Source organism: Macrobrachium rosenbergii, chromosome 54 (genome assembly GCF_040412425.1).
Source record: "Macrobrachium rosenbergii isolate ZJJX-2024 chromosome 54, ASM4041242v1, whole genome shotgun sequence".
Taxonomy (NCBI): domain Eukaryota; kingdom Metazoa; phylum Arthropoda; class Malacostraca; order Decapoda; family Palaemonidae; genus Macrobrachium; species Macrobrachium rosenbergii.
Genome location: NC_089794.1, coordinates 46245983 through 46273215, shown reverse-complemented (window position 1 = coordinate 46273215; position 27233 = coordinate 46245983). Strand labels below are relative to the sequence as shown.

The 27233-nt window shown below is 43.6% G+C and overlaps 1 protein-coding gene and 1 long non-coding RNA gene across 2 annotated transcripts in view; both read left to right on the top strand.

Moving 5' to 3' along the window:
* The window catches only part of LOC136835054 (uncharacterized), a 100533-nt gene extending 86368 nt beyond the window's left edge, over positions 1-14165 (top strand). The window contains exon 3 of the long non-coding RNA XR_010851968.1: positions 1711-14165. This is a non-coding gene — a long non-coding RNA (uncharacterized lncRNA). The remainder of the gene's footprint in view (positions 1-1710) is intronic.
* Positions 14166-26585: 12420 nt separating this feature from the next.
* LOC136834662 (paraneoplastic antigen Ma6E-like) lies at positions 26586-26999 on the top strand. The gene has a single exon (XM_067097248.1). It carries the CDS (start codon positions 26586-26588, stop codon positions 26997-26999), a length of 414 nt encoding a protein of 137 aa, XP_066953349.1.
* Positions 27000-27233: the final 234 nt, after the last annotated feature.

The following is a 27233-nucleotide window of genomic DNA, read 5'->3' as shown; positions in this document are numbered from 1 at the left end:
ATCTTCTGTGGTTGGAGTTGTAGACAGGGTCTCTCTCAAGTCGGAGCTACTATTCAGCAGGTAACGGACTTCCTCGTCTTTGTCTCAGCTGTAAAGGGCTATAGGACCACCCTGGGCCTAGTCCTACATCTGAAGGGTGTGGGCATTCTCCTCCTTGCTGGAGATTTCCTTGCTCATATGAAAAGCTTCAAAAGGTCTTGCCCTCCCAGGGAACTCAGGCCCCCCTGAGTGGAATGTGACTCTCATTCTTAGGAGCCTGACTCATGCACCGTATGAGCCTTTATGAGAGTCATCAAAAGGGGATCTGACCCTCAAGACCGCTTTCTTGCTTGCCCTTCAACATTAAACACTTGAGGGGATGGGGATCAGTTATGCTTGATTTCATCCAAGATTTTATAGCGAAGACTCGGAATCCATCGATCCCTGACGCCAGGTTCGAGTCCTTTACGATCCTCTCCCTAGAGGACTTTGTTGCTAATGATCCAGACGAGATGCTACTGTGTCCTGTTAGAGTGCCGCAGAACTATCTTAAGAAGACTTGACATCTCCAAGAACACTGTCTCTGTCTGGCTTCGTGAGACATTCAAACAGGTGTATTCGGCATCTGGCGAGGATGACACCAGTACATTCTGAGCGAGAGCTCACGAAGTCAGGGGCATTGATTCATCCCTCACATTCAGGAAGAATCTGTCAGTTCCTCAGGTACTGAAGGTGGGGGTGTGGTCGCGCCCGACCACCGTCATCCTCCTACCTTCGCGACATTACCCACAAGTCTCTGGTGGCTGCTCAACAAGTTGCGTAGCTTACCTGGCTCCTCTGAGAGGACAGGTAGCATCCCGCCTAAGGTGTTCGGATATGAAAGAAAGAGTGTGTGTGTAAGTGACTGGCCTCTCCTCCCTTCCTCTTCTCCCCGTGCGGGCAGAGGAAGGTTAGCGAGCCGTCACATGCTGGAACTGGCGACTGATGCAGGTGAGTTTCACAATTGAGTATCCAGTCTATTATCTATATAAATAGATGTATGGAAGCAGACCCTGCCCTTTCTCTAGCAAGCCAGTGCTTATACATTGCTTTATTGTCTCTGACGCATAGATTCAACTTAACCCCTTTTCAAATATGTTGCTTTCACCCATTCGTTCGAAAAGGCCCAGAATTCTGACAGTTGAACATGCAGTTTCAATACTCCGTCCAACATGTCAGAGGCACGGTTCTCTTCCTAGATCTACTTGACCAGGAAGAGGACCCAGGTGTGGCGAACTACCGGTCAGTTCAGAGACTTACTCAGATTCATCCCTCCAAGGAAGTACAGTAAGTCTTCCTTATGTAAAGATTGACGGTTTGTATATTGTGGAGGAACAAATGACAAATTTTAAAAGTAATTTGTATTTTTCCCAACTATACAAACCTGAGGTCTTTACAGTTAAATGCCCACCACATGCCACCCCTCATTCTGCTACTTGGGCCAAAAGGCAAAGTGAATGCTTACCACCTGGGTGGACAGGACTCCCACCAGTTGGATGGTAGTTAACCACCTAACCACCTTGTTTAAAAGTTAAATGAACATTTCCAGCTGTGTTGAAGATTATTCCTTATTTAAAGACCTCAGGTTTGTATAGTTAGGAAAAATACAAATTACTTTATACTGTACAATGAAAGTATAAATTAATGGAAATTTTTGTATGCAAATTTTGAATCAGTGTCTGTCTTTTCCAGAAATGAAAGCATGACATGGCCAGTACAGCAAATGAGAGTTAAACATGCATTGGACTCAGCATGATTCCAGAGGGTAAACAGCCATGAACTTCAGACAGAGAATGGCATGGCTTTGCCTAGCATTTTATCTAGGTTCATCATGTGCCATTGTGTATTATTTTCTTGATATAGCAGATCAGTTTAATTTATTCTCAGTTGAACATTCTAAATTACATAGTTCCAGTGATGAGAAGATACCCATGTGGCAGTTTTGGCATCATATAGGAGACATTCCATTTCTTGTACTCATTTTACTCTTAGCTATTCCATACTTTCAAGTTTTTGCAGCTCTTTTTTATTGTACTTTACCCTCTGCAGATAGAAATGTAAATAAGTGCTTGATACCAATATTAGGTTGGATATTTTTATTTCAAAAGGCTCTCTCTATTTTTAAGGATGCAGAGAATGGAAACCTTAATAGCAGAAACAATGATAGGGAGGCCTTAAGTGTTTCATGATATAGCCAAAGTATAATTACTGTAACAGACACTAGTAGTACTGTACAGGCATGTTTAGGTTCAGAAGTACTATGCTGGTTGTTTACACATCATTAGAAAATTACAACTAGATTTTATTTTAGTTCCTGTTTTAAGTTGGCAAGTACAACTGTCTTTGATGCCGAGCACTTCATGTTTTAACTACAATGTGAGATTACTATTTTTGAAAATGTAGATATATAATTTTGGATGTATTTGCTGACCACTGTATTTTTTATGACTGTATGGATTTTAACAGCATTTTATCATGTATACAGTACTGTACAGTATTTTATTTTTATAATATGAATGTTAATAGCTGCAAACATGAATCAAATTCTACCCAGTCAATGCAAATTGATTGGCAACTTATTATCGAATACAAAAAAATATATTATCCATATGAATGACAAATCATTTATTTTACTAATGCTCCACACCTTGAAATACGTAATTACCCAAGCACTGCGTTTCTTCTTTATACAGAAAGATGATGCTTCCCTCTCAAATAATTACTCCCTGCCATCTGGGGAAGTCTTTCCCATCTGTTCTATTGCAGATGTCATACTCTACTTAGTTTGCTTTGTGCCTGGTTTTATTTGAAGTGTGTCTTATTCCATATTCTTTACAACCTTTGCATCATTTGATAAAATTATCTACAGTTTTATTTTAGCTTATGAAGTTGGTGTGAAAGTTCATAGTTTTTCTTTGATTTGAGCAGAGCATGACTAAAAAAGTTTGCACTTGTTTTGGTTATGTAACAGCAGACCACCCTTTTATTTCATATAGTTGAAGTAGTTTTACCTACTGTATGATGCTTTTGTATTTAGTGCCTGTGGTATTTTTTGATTGCGATGCATTCTGTAGGTAAACAAGGAAGTCATAAGTATAGGATTTCTCTTCATGCGGATGACCAGGAGACTACATTTTCTTGGAAGTAAAGATGGTTGTTGTCAGTCACCCAGGTGGGATTCTGTACCTCAGTTACTAAAAAAAGGTGCTAATTTCAAGATGTTATTTGTGAATAAAAGGTTTAATGAGAAACAATCAAATGAGCAAATATAGTAAATGCTTGTTACTCACGCAGACGAATCACTACAGGCATCTCTACATTTAATTTTTTTACATTTGTTTCCATGTATTTTTTATTATAAATAATATTACCATGTCCTCTTCATTATTCCACAGGATTTACTGGAATACAGTATTTTTATTGGTCAGAAGAGTAATTGTGTATATTGACACCAGTAGGTACTGTACTGCAGGAATTACAAAAGTCTGATTCTCCTTGTACAATCATTAATTTAAGCTAGAGAAAGAATCTTCATACTCTAGATAGTAGCTATTTTGTATAGAGTGTATAGTGAAATGAACTATGCTTACTCTTAGAGGATAATCCAGAGATGCAGTGACCATGTAGCAGATGACTGCAGCTTATGGTGTACCATGCACAAACTTCTCTGGGACAAGTAGGATCGGTCTTACTTTGCAGGTAACAGGTTTATGGAATGCTCCTATCTTTGCTAAAGTGAGAAAATCTTCAGACAGTAAGCAGTTGATGATTTAGGTAAATTCATTGTTGACTAAATGACTTCATATGGCAAGTAGTGACTTGCAGTCAAGGCTATGGATAATAAAAATGTCATCTAGAGCTATAATGGCAATCCAAAAGTGACTCAATATTTGATCTGGAGGAAAGGCTAATTCGGTGCTGTGATGCCAGTAAATATCAGTTTTAAGAAAATTGCCAGTGGTTTCTATGACTTCACATAAGTGTCCATTATTCCTATTGAAATAAGGTTTCGTGAAGGAAATGCATAAGTCAATGAATCATGCTTCTTGTAGGACACAGCCTTGACGGTAAAACTTTCGTCTTTGTATTCATTACTAGGCAGGAAGTATTTATGCTCATGGTTGGTTGTTGATAGGTTTTTTCTTCACATTTCTTTGGTAAAACCAGGGCCCAACAGGGACACCTTAAAAAACCTGAGATGAAACTGTGTAGGCCAGGATTAAAGACCTGTGTGTGAATAAGTGTCCAGGATCTTCATGGTTATTTTCTCCTAAGGGTAGGGATCTCTATACAATGCAATGCAGTAGGCAGGGTCAAATAAAAACCTTCATTTCTAATCTCTTTTAAGAACAGTCCTTCAGGCAAGCTTAATGATTATAGCAATTAGACAGTGACATCATTAGATAATTTACAATAATACTGTAATAAGATCAAGACCATGCAGTTTCTGTGATTAGTTCGCGTGTCTGCATCAGTTAAAGCCAGAGGAGTATATATACAATACCTTGCCAACAAATTATGCTGGCTTTTGAACATACATATCAGCCATTTATCAGTTTATGGAATAATTATTGATATTGTCAGTAGATGATGAGGCACATGATTAACTAGTTACATTGTCACCAGCCTGTTTCTCTTGATGGATCCTTGTTGTGATAAGGCAGCATGATAGAGCATCTAAGAATTCTGTTATGAATTTAGTGTTCAAGCGCTTTGCTAATTATGCCTTATAACCATGCATGTATTAGTTGTTATTTAGTTTAACCAAACCACTGAGCTAAAGTACTGTACCTATTCTCATAGGACTGGGCATTTGCACATCAGTGGAATAAAAGGTTTTTGCTCATGGAACATAATGATCACTTACAGTTTTTATGTTCTGTTTATACTGACCTTTTACTTCACCATGATTGCTGTCTCATCCCCACTGATTAGTCTTCTAAAAACAACCACTTTGCTCTATGAGACATCAATATTAAAACTGTTGGTTAAGATTAAGACATCTTGGTGACAGGGATGGCATGCATGAGAGATAATGTTCATTTATCTATACTGTTACTTGCCAGCCACGGGCTTGCAACCGAGTGCTATAATGGCTGACAGTCTTGCAAAAAAACTGAGAAGAATGAAAAGCCTGGGAATACTAACCTCAGTAGCTTCCCTTAGTTAAGTTACTGTAAGGCGTAATTATACTGTGTTAACGATTAACTACATTTACTTAAGTAATAATAAGAGATCATAAAAGTAGATATGTAACAGTGCTGTAAAAGATGAAATTCCTTTGTTCCGTCACACATGGAGGATTCCAGCGGCGAATGAAAGAGCAAGCCGAGATTTTGTCATACATCACATACGATAAAGGTATCCCTCTGAAAGAGAGAGGTGTCGAATTAACTATATGAATACATGCATTGAGGCCCTAAATATATATCATCAAGCTATCCTAACTCACCACAATAACACACCCGAATGCTTAAAGATTTCTCTAACCAGTCGAGCAGGCACGTGGACAGTACAGCCAATCAAAAGACACCTTGGTGATTACTTTCTAATTGGGAAATTAAGTAAGCATGCAAACGGTGGGATGCTTTGGCATCAAAGAGAGGTATGGAGTCCAAGGTGGGACATATAGTGACAAAGGGAGAGAGAGATAAAAGTAGGAGGCCATGGGGAAATTTGGGAAGGTTTCTTGATTAAAAAGTAAGGAAAATAGAATATAGTCGAAGGAAAATGGGCCGTGTATGTTTTAGACTTACCTTGGGTATCCAAAATGACCACTCCTTTATGGGTTTGGGTCCCAGAATTGGTGTCATGTGGCATGAGGCAAATGGTGGCCTCTGTGAGGTAGAGAGGGCATATATTTCTGCTTGAAACAGCTCCTAGTAGCAGATTGGGGCAATCTTCTGGGCCATGCTTCTCTGTACTGGGCCGGGGTCACCTCAGGGCAACTTTCATAAGATGGCAGCGGCTGCATGCGCTGCTCCCATTAAGCCTAAAAGCACAGAGATATTGCCAGCACAGAGAATGGGCAAGAGGAGGGTTATGAGAGAGAGGTGTGCGGGATTGAATACCATTGCACTCCCATTGTACTGGTAGGGCATCTTACATGAATTCGGTCACTAGGTTACGCCAAGTGGCCCGTAAGAATACAGATAGAAACTCAGAAGTAAATGTATCCTGCCCCACTGATCTTTAATTTAAAGCAAAATCAGAGATTTTGAATGAATGGAAAAGAAAAATTGTTTTAGATTTTGTATATTTTTGTTGCTCAGTGTTGTTGTAATGGTACTTATTTATTTCCAGTGTAAGCTCTTACCTAGAGGAGAATTGGTCTTCTTGAAATATTTTTTTAACCAAAGAATTTTTACTCATCCATGGGTTGTGCAACACTTCATTACTTTGTCTTTTAAGTATATATGGCTGTTATTCTTGTGATACTTGTACTATAATTTTGAAATCACAATTTTTAAAAGTAAATTGTAACTATACAAACCTGAAGTCCTTTACATTAGGAATTACTTTCAGTGAAGCTGGAAACAGCCGTTAAAAACTCTTGAACAAGGTGGTTAGGCAGTAACTACCGTTCGGTAGGCAGCAGTCCTTCCTGCCCAGGTGTAAACATTCCAATTTGCCTTTCGGTCCAGGTGTCAGATTGAGGGGTGGCATAAGGCGGGCATAAAATGTAATGTAAAGGACCTCAGGTTTGTATAGTTAGGAAAAATACAATTTACTTTTAAAAATTGTGATTTGTTCCTACATGATATACAAACCATCAGCCCTTTGCATTAGGAAGACTCACTGGTTGGAGGGAGGAATCCAAGTAAGTCTGAATTGACTGGAGTTCGCCACACCTGGTTGAAAGAGCGAGGATGAGTACCATGTCTCTGACATATTGATCAGAGTATAGGAACTGCGAGATCAATTGTCAGACTTCTGGACCTTTTCGAATGAGTGAGGAATCATAACCCAAGCGAAAATAGGCTAGGAAGAATCTAAAGAGTCGGAGGCATTAAGGCAAAATCAGAAAAGGGTTTGTCTTATTACCTGGGTCTCCTTCCTTACCTTGCTAGAGGAAGGAGCAGGATTGCTTCTATGATTCTAGGAACGGAAAAATAGAATGGGAGCTCGATGTATAAGCTTACCGCATCAGACACCAGTTCCAGCAAATGTTGATTCGAGTCCCATTCTCTGCCTGAAGGAAGAGAAGCAGGGGGATGAAGGAGGAGGAGGAGGAGAAGAGGCCATTCACTCTCGTAATCCCTTTCACTTCCAGAACCATACACCTTGGGTGAGGTGCTATCTGCCCTCTTATAGAAGCCAGGTAAGAAACACAACTTCCTAGGAAAGGGGGTTCCAAGGACTCATGGGCAAAAATCTGAAGGTAGAAAGACATAAATGCAGTATGATGAGACCACATCTCTGCTTTCAGACTGACAAGAATTTTCGGAATGCGAGCGATGGACCAAGCCATTGACTTCGTGAGCTCTTGGGTGGAGTGTATGGGTGTCGTCAACGTCAGCTGCAGAGCACGCTTTTCAAATCGTCTCATGAGGCCAGAAAGAAAGATGTGTCCTTGGACACTTCTTTCTTGGAGAGTTAGTACTGGCGCAAAGCCGTCAACATCCACTAGAGATGTTGAGACTTCTTCAGAGAGTACCGCAGCACCCTAACAGGACAAAGTAGTGATTGATCTGGCTCATTGACTACAAAGTCCAAGGGGAAGGGGATCATGAACAACTCGAACCTGGCAACAGGTGTCAATGGGTTCAGAGATTGCTATGACATCCAAGACAGAGTCGAGCTACTGATCCCCATCTCTTGATTGCTGACGGCAAAGAAGATCCATGAAGATCGTCCATCCCTTTCCCCAATGCCGGAACGGGACGAGATGGTGTGGAGAGTCGGGACTCTGTTCAATGACTCTCAGAAGGGAGCGTGTGGAACATGAGACGAACCCTCAACAAGAGTCACATGCTCCCCAGGGGTCTGAGGTCCCTGGGGAAGCAAGACCAATTGAAGCTTCTCATCAGTAGCTAAATCTCGACTGCGGAGAAAAGGGGCTACTTTCAGGTGGAAGACTAGGCTGAAATGGACTTGAGTCTTCACTACTGAACCAGAGAGAAGCAGCTCTCAGCAAGGAAGACGAGGAAGTCTGTGACCTGCTGAAGAGGGGATCTGACCAGAGAAAATAGTCCTATCAACGACACCAACCAGCGAAGACGGCTTCAATCGCTGGGTACTGCTGCAGAGGATTGATAGAGATATCCAGCTATTTCTGTTGCCGCTCGGCGAGAGCTATGCTTGCAAGGGAAGCCAGATAGTCTCTAGCCGTGAAGGCACAGGGATTGCGTATCCGGAACATTCGCCATAAACATTTTTGCCGTAGGAAAACTCGCCTCAGCAATTTTTGCTGTAGGAAACTTTGCCGTTTAGGATTTTTGCCGTAAGACAATTTCGCCGCATTTGTTATCAAGTATATATGGCTCACACTATTGTTACTTTGATTTAAACATTTTAATAAGCGAAGTACCTTGTTATCAAGTATATCTGGAACCTTGTTATATAATTAAAATACCCAAACTGAATACCTAATTTGAACACTAAAAGAAGGAGTAGCGTTAAACTCTTTAAATTTTCTTTTTCATTTGACAATATTTTTTTGTGCAGCCAACCCGTAACAATGGTCTATCAAGTGGAAAGTACCAGAGGAGGTGTGAAATTAGTTGATGACCTTAACTTTGTTTACAGAATAGATGGAAAATACGGTGAAAAAACATGTTGGAAATTTGAAAATAAAGAATGTAAAGGTAGAGTGCATACTGTGCTGGAAAATGATAATTTATCTATAAGTAAAACATTTGGCGAGCATTGCCATCCATCTCATCCATCAAAACCAAATATGTAAGAAGCAAAAATAAAATTGAAATCACTAGCCACTAATTCACAAACTTCTGCACGGTCGTTAATTGCAGAAATTTCATGTAGTGTAGATGATAATGTATTGTCTTTGCTACCGACTCCATCGCATTTGTCTTGAAAATTGTGAGAACTTTTTATTGTACGATAGTGGTGAAGATGATCGGGATAGAATTTTAGTGTTTGGCACTCAAGCTGGGTTAGAGGACCTTGCTAATAATAAAGATTGGGCTTGTGATGCCACTTTTAAATGTAGCCCAGATATATATTATCAGTTATTCATGTTACATATTATCATAAGACATATTAGTGTACCACGTATTTTTGTTTTGCTACCTAATAAATCACAAGTAACCTACAGCAGACTTCACCCATCATTAGAGCCCGAAACCTTAATGGTTGATTTCGAGAAAACAATTATCAATGCTTTCTGTGATATATCTATCACCACATTGTGGATATAGGTTTAAAGTCAGGCTACCTTACGGATGCAGAATTTAACAACAAAATCAAATGCTTCACTGCATTAGCATTTCTGCCAGTGTGTGATGTTATTGATGGTTTTCGTAAACTGACTGACGATGATGATTTGCCCCAAGAATTTGTATCATATTTTGAAATTCACTATATCGGAGGAGAACGGGGTCAAGATGAACGAAGACGGAGAATGCAGCCAACTTTTCCTACTGAATTGTGGAATGTCTTCGAACGAACCCAGAATGGTATGATCAGAACCAACAACAGTGTAGAAGGCTTCCACAATGCAGTACAGAACTCCATGACTAACATGCACCCAAATTTGTGGAAACTAATTGCATATTTGAAAAAGGAAGAGACATTACCAAAAAGAGAAAGTGTGATTTAGATCGAGGAGATGCAGTACAATGAAGAAAATAAATATTGATATCAAAGCAAGACTTCAGCGGAAAACGCTTCATTACAGTCCAACGCAAAAAACATTATTTATGAAGCATTGCTTGGAATTTGCACACATTTTAAATTATTTCTTTGTTAATTTGATATATTTTTAGTCTTCTATTTTTTCAATAAATGTTTACCTTTTAATTTCTTTTCTGATGTTGGACACTGTAAAAAAGACATGTTAAGTAATACTTATTAATATAAAGTCCTGTCTATACAAAGCCTTTTTTATCCTTACCAAAATAATCAGTATTTGGAACACAATCAAATAATTCATAAATTATAACAAATTATGATAACATTTACAAGGAAAAAAAAAAAAAGATGGCACTTCGTTAATCAAAATGTAAAAATCAGATATACTTGATAACAAGGTAATTCGCTTGTTAAAATGTTAAAACCAAAGGAACAATAGCGTGAGCCATATGTACTTGACAACAAGATACTTCGCATATTAAATTGGACATTACTCCAAAAGGGACTGTTCAAGATAAGGGTATAAAAAAAAAAAAATGTGACGAAATTGTCTTATGGCAAAAATCCTATACGGCAAAGTTTCCTACAGCAAAAATTCCTGGGGCGAGTTTTCCTACGGCAAAAATGTTTACGGCAAATGTTCCTAGAACCCAGGGATTGTACTGTCTGAGGAACCGCTTCATTTTTCATGTGTCGCTGACACAGAAGGTCGGGTCAGGGAGGAACTCTTCTTGGTGCCTCGGAAGCAGTGCTAGCAGGTCGGGCAAAAGGCGAAGTCTTCCAGCATTCATCTAAATTCGGGGTGAACAACACTTGCTAAACACCTAGCAAATTAGACAAATACAAAGGGAAGATGAAGACATCGAGGTTGTCCCACTGTCCCACCATGTCAGCATGTATCACCATAGCGGTCCTTGGGTATGGTACAAAGAAGCAGATCTGCAGACTTCTGTTGAGCTGGTAGGCAAACAGGAAAGAAGATAGGGAGCCCTCAAGTCGAGCAACCTTTCCGTGAAAAACTGAGTGAAGGGAGCTTCTATACCCATCACTCAATGCCAGAGGCCGAGCCTGCCTGCCGGTAGATCCCACTGCCTGGAATGTATCTAGCTGATGGCTCTACAGAGTGCACCACAGTTCACTCGAGCACTTGCAAAGTCAACCAAAGCAACAGGAGGGAAATGTGACCCTCTTGTTTGTTGACTTATGCCACTACTGTGGTGTTGTTGCCCAACAACACTCCAGAGTATCTCAAAAAACTGACCCTGAAACTCTCGGAGGGCCAGGAAACTGCCCTGAGTTCCAGGATGTTGATGAGAAGGTATTTATTGTCTCGGTTGCACACCTTGAAGACAAGTCTTACCGGCGTGAGGAAATTTCCTGGTCAGTGCATCTGAGGACAGAAGCATGTTGCAAGGAGAATATGCAGACATATTCAGAGGTTCCTGTCAATCAAGTACCAGCCTAAATCCTTCTTCATCCTTCAAGAGAGGAAATTATTAAAAACTGGAAGCAGATCCCCTTCAGTCTCCGTGAATAGAGTCGAAGGTGAAGCTGCCCTTGAGGGTTTGGCTTCTGCAGTGACGACAGGACACAGAAGACGACTAGCTTTAGCTGGGCTGGCTGCTTCCAAAGTTGAGAACGCTCCGAGCGTTCTCCCTTCCCTCTGTCCTCTTCCCAGTTGGAAAGAGGGTTGAAAGAAATACACATATATGAACTTTCTAAGAAGAGAATGTGGAATGCTGGGTGTTCTGCGAGCACCCTTGGAGCCTGAGACTTCTTAAGGACTGAGGGCTAGCCTGCCAATGTCTGGAGGACAAGGCACGTTCCTTGACTACTGCAGTATCTACCTACTCTCTGTGAAAGAGGGAGGCAGAACTGAGTAAAGGTCTGCTCCTGAGAGAATGTGATGACTCATCGCGACTTACTAGACTGGAGAACAGAATCAGGACAGTATCCATCTTCTTAGCACCAGAATTGCCCACAGGTTGCTGTATGGTACTGTTTAGGTGAACCCACCCCTAGACTGGAACAGTCTCAGAAGGCAGAGACGTCTTCAGGAATTATCTCATCCAAGGAGGCAAAGCCTTGAAAAACTGGAGGATCACAGACTCATTAGGAGACTACCTGGAGGGATACCATAGCAGTATTCTCCAGGTTCACTGTCTTTTGTTGCGAGAGGGAACTCCCTTTGCAGCAAAGAGAAACAGCAAGAGATCCAAGTCCGGATGAGCCAGAGTCAGGACAATCTGCTAGTCAGCATAAGACCCCTCCAGGGCAAGGAGAATTGCTTCTGTCAAGGAAGAGGAAGGGGAAGGAGCTTGATTAGGTGGTTTGACCAAAATGAAATCCTTGCCTAGGGAAAAGGCATTCATCTGGTCAAGAAAGTCCTTATAGCAAGCTAGGACCACGGCAGCCCCAACAAAACCCCTGCAAGGAGTAGTAAGGAGAAATTCACAGGGGATGCCATGGTTCTCTCCATGAGATCATTGTGCTGACCAATTGGCGTGAAGATCTCTGCAAAAATAAAATTGAAGATGACCCTCAAGTCCTCCTGGGGCACAACACTCCCGATCTCTTCTCCTTGGAGAGAGAACCTCGCCAGAACCCAGAAAACCATCCTCGACTACTCGGGTGCACGGTGAGCCAATCTGAGAACCAAGCCCGAGACATAGACCCTTGTAGCGTAACCCCAATAAAAAACAAAACTCGCTGGAGTACTCTCTATCTGACTCGCATCCCCCACTAAAGGGTTTGAGGGAAAAGGAGGGAGAACAACCCTCCTGCCTGTCCTGCTAGAAGAACCAGCAGGAAAGCTGACTGCAGTCAATCATCAACCAGAGGTTATGACGGCAGCACAGAAGAAGGAAAGTGCTAACACCACAGCGAAGCGCTAACCTGAAGAGGGTGAAAGTTCGCTTGAGCCAAGTCTCCTGAGAAGGAGAGCGAGCTGAGCCAGTCTCGAAACATGATCAGGGACTGGGTGCACAAGCCGAACCGCACGAGCTGAGCTGAGCTGATCACGTAAATGCAATCAGGGGCCAGGCGAGCGAGCTGAGCCAGTCTTGAAATGCAATTAGGAGTTGGGTGAGCCGAGCTGATCAAGCAAATGCGATCAATGGCTGGGCAAGCGGGCTGAGCCGATCCAAACCAATCAAAACAATCGGTGGCTGGGCGAGCAAGCAGGGCAGAGCCGAGCCGAGCCGAGCCGGGAAAGCTCGGCCATGAACTAGCGCTGTCCTCAAGACATGCTTTAATCTCCTTCGAGCAGGAGCAGACGGGACCACGGGTACGACAGGCGGCAGTGGCACAGCATACAGGATTGCCAGCAGAAAAGCACTTGGTCCACCTCGTTGGGGTCACAGATGAAAACTTAGGCAGACACCGACCTGGGGACCTTCGCATCGCCGTCAACAAAACAGGGGTCATTGTCAAAAGATCATGTATGAGTGCCCACAGGGAAACGCCACAGAGGCCAGGATATGAAACACCAATGGAGAAAGATATCCAGACATCATTGCTGCTGCATAATGCTCACTGTCAACCTGAAGAAAGAAGCAAAGACAATTAGTAGAGGGAGATTATTTTCGTTCAAAGGGAGGATTGCCCATCGAAACGAGAGGAGGCCCTGCGAGAAGTATGTCTCAAGGACCCCCCAGTTAGGGCAGAGAGCACGATCACACATCTGCACAGCATGACAGCCGAAAGCAAAATTGGAATGTTTACAACCGGGCAGGCAGGACTCCCACCTACCGGATGGTAGTTACTGCTTAACCATCTTGTTCAAGAGTTTTTAACAGCTATTTCCAGCTTCGCTGAAAGTAATTCCTAATGTAAAGAACCGATGGTTTGTATACCATGTAGGAACAAAGTGCCTTTGTTCAAGAGTTTATTGTGTTACCAATTTTGACAAGTGAATTCCTAAAGTGATAAAATGGAAGGTAAATGGTCATACAGTTCAACACAAATTTGACTTAGTGAAACTAGTCTTCATATACTGCTGTATTAGAGCATTAGCATCTTAGCCAAGCAATTTTCTTTTATTTTTTATACATACAGTGAAAATGTAGGTCTTCATGGCAGCCAAAATAGTTTTAGACTGTGGATGGTTCTTTGCATATTTGCAGCTAAATATTGCATTGTATTTTTAGGATTTCCTGCTCTGTGGTTGATATTTAGTCTTAATTTTATATTCTCAAGTGATATTTAATGGATTTTAGTAATGTACTGTACTCCTGTTTTGCTTTTTTCACATTGTTTTATAGTGTCCATCAGATAACTCTGGAGTTGCATTGTACAATAAGTTGTTATGATTTCAATTAAACAAATTTTCCACATTCAGTTTTTTTAATTGAAGGTTTACTACAAGAAAGTATCCTCTATTTGACTTTAGTTCATAAGTGATGGTAAAATTGCATCTTAATAAGAGGAAGTATAAATCACTGAGTTCCTACTCTAGAAGTGATGGATGTTGAGGGCTAATTAAACTTGTTGGTTCTCAAATCTGAATTCCACATAGTGTAAATGGGAAAGCATATCTTGATAAGCACAGCACAGCCCAAGAAGAGTAATGGACTGATTTTGTTCAGCTCAACTCCTTTCTTTGTAATGGAAATGCAGCAAATTAGACTAAAGCCCTGTAAGGTAAATTTCTGACATGAAATGGCTTTTTATGACTACAACTGAACACCACAAAAACAATCAACAAAGTGAACAGTCAAGAATGTAGATGATGCATTATTGTTGCATCTGTAAAGAAACATGATCATGTGAATGTACTGGGATCAGGAGTGCCAATTGTTGTCCCTTGTGGTTATGTACCAAATCACTGTAATGTTTTGTTTGAAAACTTGAGTACAGCAAGAATTAATGTGGAAGGTGCATTTATATCTTCTAATGTTAACGCCTTGCTAAAATTAGAGAATTACCGTAATATTTTTAATATAATCAAGAACTGATTATGTAAAGGTGAATGCTAAATTTGGTAGAACAGAGGCACGGAATTTGAACTGCAAGCACATGAATGCACATACTGTGCTGGCATTTATGGCTTTTAAAGACAATGAATACAGTACTCATTCACAACATGAATGCAATAGATGCTTCAGTAAAACACTATAGCTGGCTCACTTAAGGTAGATTCTTGGGTGAGCCCTATTCCTACAAGATGTTTGTTTGGTAGCCTCTGATTGTCTGGGACCAGGAGGTAGGTGGCTTGCTCAGTTTCTCATAGTTTCGTTCTGTAGCTTAGAAAACTAGCAACATGTTTATATTTCTTCATTTATCTCATGTTTTGCGCAAGATAGGAAAGTTTTGGTCATACCATAGGATTCGGTATTAATTGTACAACTAAATCATGATTTCCAGAAATAAATAAGATAAAACATGAAGGAATTACAACAAGTAAAAGTGAAGAGAGAAGCATTTTAATTCTTTATATCTGTCTTTACTTATCATCAGATTTTGCATCATTCATGCGCTCATGATAAAATGAAACCTGTGTTTTCATACAGTAAATTTACTCTGAATATGCTGGTGCTTTCAGATTTTAGATGCGTGTGATATGTGAAGAGAAAATGAAGAATATGTCATTATGTTGCATCCGTACTTGACTCAGTTTGCCAAGAGACACTGAGAGGACCAACAGTGTCTTACTGTCAATGTCTCTCAGCATTACTGTCAAACTGAGTCAAGTACAGAAGCAACATAATAAGACATACTCTTCATTTTCTCTTCACATATCACACGCATCTAAAAACTGAAAGCACCTGCGTATTCAGAGTGAATCTATTGAATGAAAACACAAGTTTTATTTTATCTTGATTGCATGAATGATGCAAAATCCAATAAGTAAAAACAGGTATAAAGAATTAAATGCTTCTCTCTTCACTTTTACTCATTGTAATTCCTTCATGTTTTATCTTATTTATTTCAGGAAATCATGATTAATACCGAATGCTATGGTATGACCAAAACTTTCCTGTCTTGTGCAAAACATGAGATAAATGAAGAAATATAAACATACTGCTAGTTTTCTAAGGTACAGACGAAACTATGAGAAACTGAGTGAGCCGCCTACCTCCCAGTACCAGCCAATCAAAGGCCGCCAAACAAATGTCTCATAGGCATAGGGCTCACCCAAGAATCTACCTTAAGTGAACCAACTATACAAGCAAGTTTGGTGGGGAGGTAAAATGGAAGCTACAACTTGAGGGGCAATTTTGCAAGCCCTATAAATACTGTATATTCATTGTGTAAAATGGCCTTGACATATTTTTCATGGATCAAATACAAAAAGACAAACATAGGTGCCATTGGTGTTCAACTCATTCAGCAGGTATCAAATTTCTATCACACCTATAAAATCTATTACACCTCTAATTTTATATGAGAGTGAAAATTGAAAACTAAAATCCAGATGACAGTACCTTAAAAAGGAGGAATATCACTATTTTAAGGCTTGTTTTATGACAACGCACTTCCATAATTAAAATCCAATAATACATCTGAAAGTTAAGCTTGAAAGAGCATGAAAACTCAACAACAGAAGAAACAAAAGATACAGAAATAAATTTTTTACTATTTTTCCAACAGTAATGTTAAAATAAGAACAAATGCATACAAGCAAGGTTTTGTGAAAATCTCTATATCACTAGAAAATGACTACCCTGTAGGGATTGCTATAGGTTCTTTGCAGCATCTCCTTCTGCCCCCTAACTGCAATCTCTTTCATTCCTTGTGCTGTACCTCAGTTCATATTCTTTCTTCCATCTTACTTTCCACCCTCTCCCAACAATTGATTCATAATACAAATATGACATTTTTATAATAAAATAAAGTTTTATATATACTTACCAAGTAATTGCAAAGCTATTAGTTCACTTTACATGGCCACTTGAATTCAAAATTTCGCAGGTAACACTTCACACGTCTGTGTAGGTGACCAGTTCCGCCCACTAGCGGGAATATTAGGAACGACTTTAGCAGACACCCTCAATCTGTTCATGCCTTATGTCCATCAGCGGGGAGGAGGGTGGGCTCCGATCATGTAATTACCTGGTAAGTATATATAAAACTTTAATTATAAAAATTTCATTTTTATATTAGTAATTTACCAAGTAATTACAAAGCTGATTCCCACATTGATAGGAGGTGGGATACATGGACATATTCTACTCCAAAAACATTATGTAATGAATTTGAAAATAGAAAAAACTGCTAGCATTCAAAACCAATGCTTGTCATTACCTATTAGCTAAGAGAGCTACTGGGATACTGCCTCTGGTAGGTGCTCTCTTAACTCATAGTGGCGAGGCAGTATACAGTAGTCATGGGTCGCCTCCTACGTAGTGGGAACTTTGCAGCGAAGGGAGTACTCCAATGGCTAGCAAAGTATGATAGGTGCTCGCCCTTGCCCTGGGCATAGCACCAAAATAAAAACAACCAGACAATACTGTCGCCTACACTGAGATAAAACCACAACCCATCCACTGAGAGTGGTGGGTACTTCAGGTACAGTGTACCTTTACATTATGAATTACTTTCAGTGAAGCTGGAAACAGCCATTGAACCTTCGAACAAGGTGGTTAGGCAGTTAACTACCATCCGGTAGGCAGGAGTCCTGCCTGCCCAGATGTAAACATTCCAATTTGCCTTTTGGCCCAGGTGTCAGATTGAGAGGTGGCATGAGGTGGGCATGAAAATGTAATGTACAGGACTTCAGGTTTGTATAGTTAGGAAAAATACAATTTACTTTAAAAACTTGTGATCTGTTCCGACACAACATACAAACTATCAGTCCTTGACATCAGGAAGACTCACTGGTTGGAGGGAGGAATCTGAGTGAGTCTCTATGAACTGACTAGAGTTCGCTGCACCTTGTGCTCCCTTCCTGGTCGATAGAGCGAGGAAGGGAAAACCTGCCTCTGACAGTAGTAGGAAACGCAAGATCAATTGTCAGACTTCTGGGCTTTTTCATATGAATGAGGAAGACGTCATTTCATGCAAAAATAGACTAGGATGAACCTTAAAAAGTCAGCGACAGGAAGGCAAATAGAAGTATTGGGTTTGTCTTATTGTCAAGGTCTCCTTCCTCTCCTTGCTAGAGGAAGGAGTGGGTTTGCTTCTATGATCCTGAAAGGAAATAGAACGTAAGCTCAAAGTGTATGCTTACCTGCATCGGTCGCCAGATCCAGTATGTAACAGCACGCCCACTCTCTGCCCACAGGAACCCTGTCCAGTTAGACGAGCCGGGTAAGCCACACAACTTGTTGAGCAGCACCACAGGTCCCAAAGAAAAGGTGTCCAAGGACTTGTGGGCAACATCCCGAAGGAAAAAAGAAGTGAAAGTGGTCTGTTGAGACCACACCCCCGCTTTCAATACCTGAGGAACTGACAGGTTCTTCCAGAATGCGAGGGTGAGACCAATGCCCTGGACTTCGTAACCTCTTGGACGGAAGATACCGGTGTCGTCTTTTCCAGCAGCAGAGTACGCTCTCCTAATCGTCTCACGAAGCCAGAAAGAAATCGTGTTCTTGGAAACCTCTTTCTTGGTCGAGCCAGCACTAACAAAGAGTCGTCGACACTCAAGGCCAGAAATGGCGAGTTCTCTTCAGATAGTGCCGCAACATTCTAACAGGACACAGTAGCATCTCATCTGGGTCATTACCAACAAAGTCCTCTAAGGAGGGGATAGTGAAGGACTCAAACCTAGCGTCAGGGACTGGTGGGTTCTGAGTCTTCACTATAAAGTCCAGGATGAAATCAAGCGGAACTGATCCCCATCCCCTCGAGTGTTTAACGTCAAAGGAAAGTTCATGAAGTTCTCCTACTCCCTTTGCCGATGCCAGGGCAAGCAGGAAGATGGTCTTGAGGGTCAGATCCCTGCCTGACAACTCTTGTAAAGGCTCATACGGTGCACGAGTCAGGCTCCTTAGAATGAGAGTCACGTCCCATGCATGGGGGCCTGAGGTCCCTGGGTGGACAAGACCTTTCGAAGCTTCTCATCAGTAGAGAAATCTCGAAAGAAGAAGAGATACCTACCCCCTTCAGTCACAAGACTTGGCCAAGTGCGGCTCTGTAGCCTTTCACGGCTGAAACGGAAGGAAGCTTCTCTTGGCGAAGAAAAACAAGGAAGTCTGCGACCTGCTGAACAGTAGCTCCGACCAGAGAGATACCCCGTCTACGACACCAGCCACAGAAGAGGACCCACTTTCCCTGGTGTATGGCTGCAGAGGACTGCCTGAGGTGTCCAGCGATCTCTGATGCTGCGCGACGCAAAAAGCCTCTCGCTTGCAGGAAATGCTGGATAATTGCCAGCTGTGAAGACACAGGGACTGCACTGCCTGGTGGTACCGCTCTATGTGGGGTTGACACAGCAGGTTAGGCCAAGGAGGAATCTCTCTTGGTGCCCCGGAGAGAAGACCTAGCAGGTTGGGATACCAAACAGCCTGGGGCAATTTGAGAGCCACCAGAATCATCCTGAGATTCGGGGTGACCATTACTTGGCTGATCACCCAGTGAATCAGACAAAATGGTGTGGCGGAATTCAAAACACAAAAAAATACAACACACAACACTCACCCTGATCCTCGGTTGCTGGGAGATGGATTAAGGCCGCCGTAACAACCACAACCGCAAACAACCACAAACACAACAAGGAAATACAAAAAAAAAAAAAAAAAAGGAAACAGAACACACACAATAAAACAGCACACCAACAATAAAAACCAACAACTCCCGGAAAAGCATACGAAAACTGTCCAACACGAGAAAAACTGACCGGCACTAGCTCTGACTAAAGACTCTCAACAACAAAAACGAACCCTCCTTCACATTCTCACAGACAGACAGCGCCGTAAACAAACTTCAACTAACGACCCTTATCCCTCTTCCAACAACCAAAACACTCACTAACGACAATTACACTCTCTCTCTCTCTCTCTCTCTCTCTCTCTCTCTCTCTCTCTCTCTCTCTCTCTCTCTCTCTCTCTCTCTCTCACAAAACGTTGGGAAATGCTAAATAAAAATCCATTCATCCCTCTATAGTTCTCCCCCCTTTTAGCATTTCCCAACCAATACTTTTCACACTACATTCAAATTGCCTTACGCAACACCCACGGATGCTCACTAGCAGGTCCTCTAGAACGCGTTCGCGGGCACGCAGTCATTCTCTCAGACTCGCTCTCTCTTCCAGCAACATTCAGATTTACATTTTCTCCTCCATTCTCTCTCAGATTCATGCTATCTTCTTCACTATTACCACTCTCAATTTCATCCACAATCTCATCTATACCCTCTAACTTGTTCCCAAATACCTCCCCCAATTCTTCAACTAACCCATCCCATTCGCTCATTGACCTTTCCAATTCTTGCAACGATTCATTCATGCTTTCAATCACTTGTATATTACTGCTACGCTCTCTTACTCTTACACGTTCACTTACCCCTACACGTTCAGTCAACTCAGTTATATCAAACCCGCATATGCTATACGTTCTATTCATACCATCCCATTCATCCGTATTACACGTTTTTTCACTCATTTTCACTATGGCACTCACACCCCTATCACACAACTTACAATCATTCCGTTCACTTACGTTATCACTTACATTTTCATCTACCTTTACTCTTTCTTTCAACTCCTCATACGTCCAATCATTAACTCCTTTCAAATCACCTGTCATCACCTGCCATACCTTCATGTACCTCTCATCATCCACATTCACCAATGTACGTAATATTCCCACGCAATCTCCCTCACATATTCCTCGCACTCGCTTCTTCCTGACACTCGGCAATGACGTTATATATACCCTCGGATCTCCCATGTTCAAAACCCCATCATATACACACACATTTGCCCTGACTAATTTATTTATGTCTATTCCCTCAACCACATACTCACAACTATCATTGTTGGCTATCCCGAGGCTATCCGGCCATGCCACTTTCACACTCACAACTTCTCCAATCTCATGTGGCACTTTTACCCTCTCTGTCGCAATTACAGGCACTCTCTTCCACAATTTTTGCTCAACCCTACCATTCTTCCCCAAATACAAATCCCCAAGCACATCCCCTTTCATACGTAATTCAATTACATTCATACTAGGACGGACCACCATCCCGCATTTTTTCAAAAACTCACATCCCAATAAAATATATTTATCATTCGTACTCTCAATCACACAAAAATCACTTTCTTCCATCATTACACCCCCAATTTCTAACCATTCACACACTCTGCCAACCACTGCTACCCCTAAATTTCCAATCCCTCTTACTTCCCCCTGACAATTCCTAATTTCACACGTATTCCTCAATTTCTCACATCCATTCTTAAATATGACATTCATACTACACCCGGTATCTACTAACGCAATCAATCTTACTCCCTTACAACACACTTGCACACTCATGCACTTGTCAGTCTTTCCAGCAAAACCTCCCTCATGCAACAACCCCTCACGTACATGCATCACACGCACCGCTTGCATCCTAGAGGAGCCACCCATTTGAACCCCCTTCACACTCAGTTTCCCGAATTCGCTGTCACCGTCACCCTCTTTCGTCTACATACACTTGATACATGCCCTTCCATTCCACATTCGACACACTTCGCTCTCGGTTCTGAACACATTCTCGCATAATGCCCATTCTTACCACAGTTGCCAGCAATATGACCCACCTGTCCGCACCTGTAGCATTTAACCCCCCTATCTTTCGTACACTCACTTACCAAATGTCCCGATTGCCCACACCCGAAACACGCTCCTAAAGCCCACCTACACTCATTCTTTGTATGTCCTTCCTTTCCACATCTAAAACACTTTGCTCGACTTCCACTCACCGACCTTCCCCTTTGTACACTACTATCCCTAACCCGTCCAACCCGTTGTTCCCTTACAAACCCACCATTCATCCTCACTGGCACCTCCACATTACTTGCTCTTACACTCCTATCTATTACACTATCTGCCATTCTCATTGGGCCCCTCAACACTGCATCCCTAAAGCTTCCAAACTCTGGCACTCTCTCATCTACCCCAGCCCTTACACTCACACTTCTGCTCTCTTTTATAACCCTGTCAAGCTCATAATCTTCATACGCCTCGCTTGCTCAACTAGTCTAGCTTTCACCTTGTCATACTCAACATCTCCCACACTCATAATAACCCTATACATATCAAGCAAAAACCCAGTCCAATATTCTCCTAATTCTCGTGCCCACACTCTCTTACTCTCCCCATACTTATCCTGACAAAACCTTTCATACTCCCTAAAGAAATCATGCACATCCCTACTTCCATACTCATTATACCTTTCACACCGGGGTACCTCCCTCACATACATAGCCTTTCTCACTTCTTTCTCACTTTCACTCTCACTTTCGCTACTTTCACTCTGTCCTCTCATACCCTCTTCCGAATACAGAGTCCACTTCCGCACTTACATTCATCATACTCATTACACTCTTCTTCCCCTTCTTTTTATCCACTTTTATCCATTCACCTCCATCCACCTCACTATCACTACTATTTTTACCCTCTTCCTTCTTTCCTGCCTTTCCCACTTCCTTACCCTTCTTACCAGTTTCCTTTCCTTTTCCTTTCTTCCCTTTTTCTTCCCCTGACTTATCCTTACTTTCCCTCTGTTCCTTCCCTTGCTTTTCATTCCCCCTTTCCTTACCCTGCCTTTCATTCTCTCGTTTCTCACTTCCTATTCCCACATCACTTTCAACACTCACGCTTCCACTCACTTCTTCCTCCTTTTCTTTCTCTCTTGCCCCTTCACACGTTCCAGAGGACCTGCCTCCAACAGCCCCTTCTCCAAAAACACCCTTGAACATACCTTTCACCATTTCTTCCACACCTTTCATCATTCCCTCCAACTTTTTATCCATCCTCTCTTCTGACTCTTTCATCTCCCCTTTCATTTCCTCTTTCGCTCCTTTTACTAATGATCCCATCTCTTCCAACTGAAGCCTTAATTTCTCATTCTCACTCTTTAACCATGCATTCTCCTCTCTTGACAGCTGCAACTCCTCTCTCAACCTCTACAGTTCCTCTTCCATCCTTTCCTCCAGTCACACTACCCGCCACCAATCTTAATTGCAACTGTAACACCAGTTGCCCCACGTTGGGCGCCAAATATAATGTGGCGGAATTCAAAACACAAAAAAAACAACACACAACACTCACCCTGATCCTCGGTTGCTGGGAGATGGATTAAGGCCGCCGTAACAACCACAACCGCAAACAACCACAAACACAACAAAGAAATACAAAAAAAAAAAAAAAGGAAACAGAACACACACAATAAAACAGCACACCAACAATAAAAACCAACAACTCCCGGAAAAGCATACGAAAACTGTCCAACACGAGAAAAACTGACCGGCACTAGCTCTGACTAAAGACTCTCAACAACAAACGAACCCTCCTTCACATTCTCTCAGACAGACAGCGCCGTAAACAAACTTCAACTAACGACCCTTATCCCTCTTCCAACAACCGAAACACTCACTCGCTCTCTCTCTCTCTCACAAAATGGGAAATGCTAAATAAAAATCCATTCATCCCTCTATAATGGAGGGAAGGCACAGACATCGAGGTTGTCCCACGGGTGTTGGAACGTGTCCTCCCAGCAGCCCATGGGTCCAGTACGACCAAACAGATGACCTGAAGTTTCCTGTTGTGCCGGGTGGCAAACAACCTCTCCTATATGTCTGGGTGAAGGGACAACTCTGTCCGTATCACCTGATTCTGGCGGCTGAGCTTGTCTGCCACTACATTCCTCTTGCCTGGAATGTACCTAGCTGACAACTCTACCAAGTCGGCCAGAGCCCACAACAGATACCTCAACAGATGTATCCCATGCAAATGGGCCCCAGCTGACGCTAAGGTGAACACTCGCGTGAACACTTGGGGAGCGGTCGAGGGCCCGAAACAAGAGTGCCCTGAATTGGAACACTGTCTCCCTGAGAATAAAGAGAAGGTACTTGCGGGAGGACGGATGGATGGGTATTTGAAAATACCCATCCTTCAGATCCACCGTAAGCATGAAGTCATTCTCCCTGATGGAGGCGAGCATGGAACGAGCCATCTCCATCAGGGAGAACGACTTCATGCTTACAGTGGATCTGAAGGATGCATATTTTCAAATACCCATCCATCCGTCCTCCCACAAGTACCTTCACTTACCGAGTCTGGCAAACGAATCGGTTCGGGGGAGAGAGGTCTTTGACAGGTCTCCAGTCCTTCAAAGCTTTCTCCACGAGAAAGGCATGGCTGTAAAAGCCTGGGAACCTATCCGACACGACTTCCACAGCACCCTTGCTCAACAAGGATTGCACTTCTTGCGTGAGTGTGAGATTCTTCGTTGAACCAGGAATGTAAGTACAGAGATGGACCAGAGAGTTGGTGAGTAAATATCCCCCCTGAAGGATATCCACTACCCAGGTCTCAGCTCCATATCGCTGCCATGTTGCCCAACGGCTAAATAGGCAACCCCCCACCATTGGCAGCAGCTGGAAGGGAACGCCACCCCTAGCGTTTTCCCTTCTTCTTCTTCTTCGCCTTGCCCCCTTTACCGGACTGGAAAGAGGGCTCAAAGGGGCACGACTACCCTCCCTTCCTGACAGAAGAAGTAGGCTGGGTGTGGGAACCCTTCGAAGTCTGGGACTTCTTAGGGGCAGAGGAAGTGCTACATTGGCCCAAGGGCCAAGCCGCAGTGGAGCTCAAAGACCTGGAGGTCTTGGCCACTGCCTGGTGGACAAGGCAGTCGCTGTCTTCAGCATGACGTTTGTCCACTACAGCATCTACCAACTCTCTAGGGAAGAGAGAAGCAGAACCCAGCAACAGTCCATTCTGTAGGGTCATTGCCAACTCTGGACCAACAGACCTGGTGAAGCAAAAAAAGACAGCGTCTCTTCTCTTAAGCACCAGGTTTGCCCACAGGTTTGCTGGCTGATGGGCAAGGTAGGAGATGGCCCTACCTCCAGACTGGCACAGCCTCCCGAAAGCGGAGTCCTCCCCAGACACGATAGCGCCCCAGGAGGCAGCTACCTTGGATACTGTGAAAGACCACAGATCCAACCAGGAGGCTGCCAGGAGAGCTGCCATAGCGGTGGCTTCCAGGGTTGCTGCTCCTTGTTGCAAGAGGGATATTCCTTCCACAGTAAGCTGCTGCAACGAGAGACCTGGGCATAGATGCACCAGGTCCAGGTCAACCTGCTTAGCCGGCAATGCCCTCTCCGAGGGCATATGAAAGTGCTTCTGTTGAGGCAGAGGAGGAGGAGGAGGCAGTTTGTCTGAGCAGTTTGAACAAAGTGAATTATCTTGCCCAGAAACACGATTATTCACTTGATCAAGAACCCCTTCAGCAAGTGTGGACCACGGCAGCCCCACCAAAACCTTGGGTTCCTTTTTCGGACCCCAGAAGGATTAGAGGCGTGAAGGACGATCCACAGATGAGGTCTTGGTCCCTTCCCCAAGGTCATTGTGCTGACGTATCAGCACAATGACCTCTGGTAAAGCCCTCTGTATTTTGGGGATGTCTGTATCCTGGGGGAGAGACCCAAGTGCAGTCCTCCCGATCTACTCTCCTGGCAGGAGGGAGAACCTTGGAAGACCCCTTGGATCCTTCCTGTACTACGCAGACATATGACCTAGTCGATCCGAGGACCAAGCTAGGAACGTAAGCCCTCATAGTTGAACTCTGGGGAGACAACTCTCCAGAGTTCCTCCTATCCGACTCGCACCTCCCAGGGAAACCCCAGGAGGTTGAGGGAACAGGCAAGGAGGATCGGGCAGCCCTACTGGTCCAGCTGGCAGAACCAGCAGGAGGAGCAGGCCGAGAGCAGTCATCAACCCACGGTGATGATGGCAACCCAGGTCTAGGGGAATGCTTTCACCTCGGCGAAGCTCTGTCCCGAGGAGAGCGTAGCGGTTCGTGCGAGCCGAACTGAGCACTCAACCCGGGCTGATCACGCAAACATGACCGGGACTGGGTGGAGTTGAACATGTGGCTGGCTGGCGGGAACTTGCGCTGTCCACTTGCGGCCGGCCCCAGTCTTCTTCAAGGCTGGAGCCTCTCAAGAAGACTGTACAGGGGACCTCCTCTCTGTCTACCCTGATGCTCGGACTCGAGAGGCTGAAGCACTTACCTGGGAACCTTGCTTGGCACTAGAGGAAGTGCCAGCAGGCAGAGCCGAGACATCTGCATGTCTTGGCTTTTTCTTCCATCCTGTGCCTGAATCGTTATGGTGAGTGGGCTCTCCAGTACCAGTTCGGGATACCCGAGTCTCCTTAGAGACCTGGGTACTCGGAGCAGCTTGCAAATGAGTGCCCAACACAGTGCCAGCCTTAAAAGCGGACTTCTTAGCGTGGCAACAGGTGTGCAAACTGAGGTTTGCATGCCCGCAGCTCCTGAAACGCTAGATCCAGGGGTCAAAGATTCGGTTCCTTGGCCTGAAGGACAGGAAGAGCTGATGAGAGATCCCACTGCTTTCCCTGTGGAGGGAGACAGTCCATTAGAAGTCCCAGAACGGGATTTCTTAGGGGGGGAGAGATAGCCTTCTTCTTCTTCGACCGACGAGCCTCGGAAGAAGAAGGGGAGGAGGTAGCAGATGACGATGATGAGGACACCTTCCTAGACCTCTTCTTCGACTTCTTCGTCATCTTCTTCAGGATGGCGACGATGAAGACGAAACCTTTCTAGACCTCTTCTTCGACTTCTTCATCTTCTTCAGGATGGCAGTTAAGTCCCCCATCCAGGATGGAGCAGCAGAAGTCACAGGAGCATCCGGGATGGCCAGGGTAGCAGAAGAGACCTGGGCAGCAGAGACGTCAATGGAGGAGACCGGGGCAACCAGGGCAGCCAGTACAGCCCAGGAGCCAGGGAAGCTAGGAGCAGTGACTGGGGCGACCGGAACAGCCAGGGCAGGTGAAGCCAGGACAGGCCAAGAGCCAGGTAGGCCAGGAGCCAGGACTGGGGTGACCGGGATAGCCGGGGCAAGTGGAGAAGCCAGGAAAGCCTGGGAGCCATCAACACCAGGAACAGCAGGAGTGGGGACCATGATATGGGGCACAGATGAAGTCACCATCATGGAGGGTCCTGGCTGGGACAGCAGGGCCAGGAAGCCAGATGGCAGCAGTACTGCGTGATAGGATGCCAGGGCAGCGGTCACTTGGTACCCAGGTGAGAGGAGACAGTCACCCGACATCTTAGCAAAAGCAGTCATTGTAACGATGCTGGTTGTAGCAGTAAAAAACCACGGCGTGGGTCACTAACGAGAGATGAGCCAGGAGACCCTCCAGTGATGATACACCAGGAAGGCCCAGGTGGAGCCAGGTTGATTTGAGATCTGGAGCCTGCCCCTCACGAGAAGCCTCTACTGC

Excerpts from the sequence above, each read along its gene's own strand:
- LOC136834662 (XM_067097248.1), top strand. The coding sequence starts at position 26,586 with ATGGCAGTTAAGTCCCCCATCCAGGATGGAGCAGCAGAAGTCACAGGA.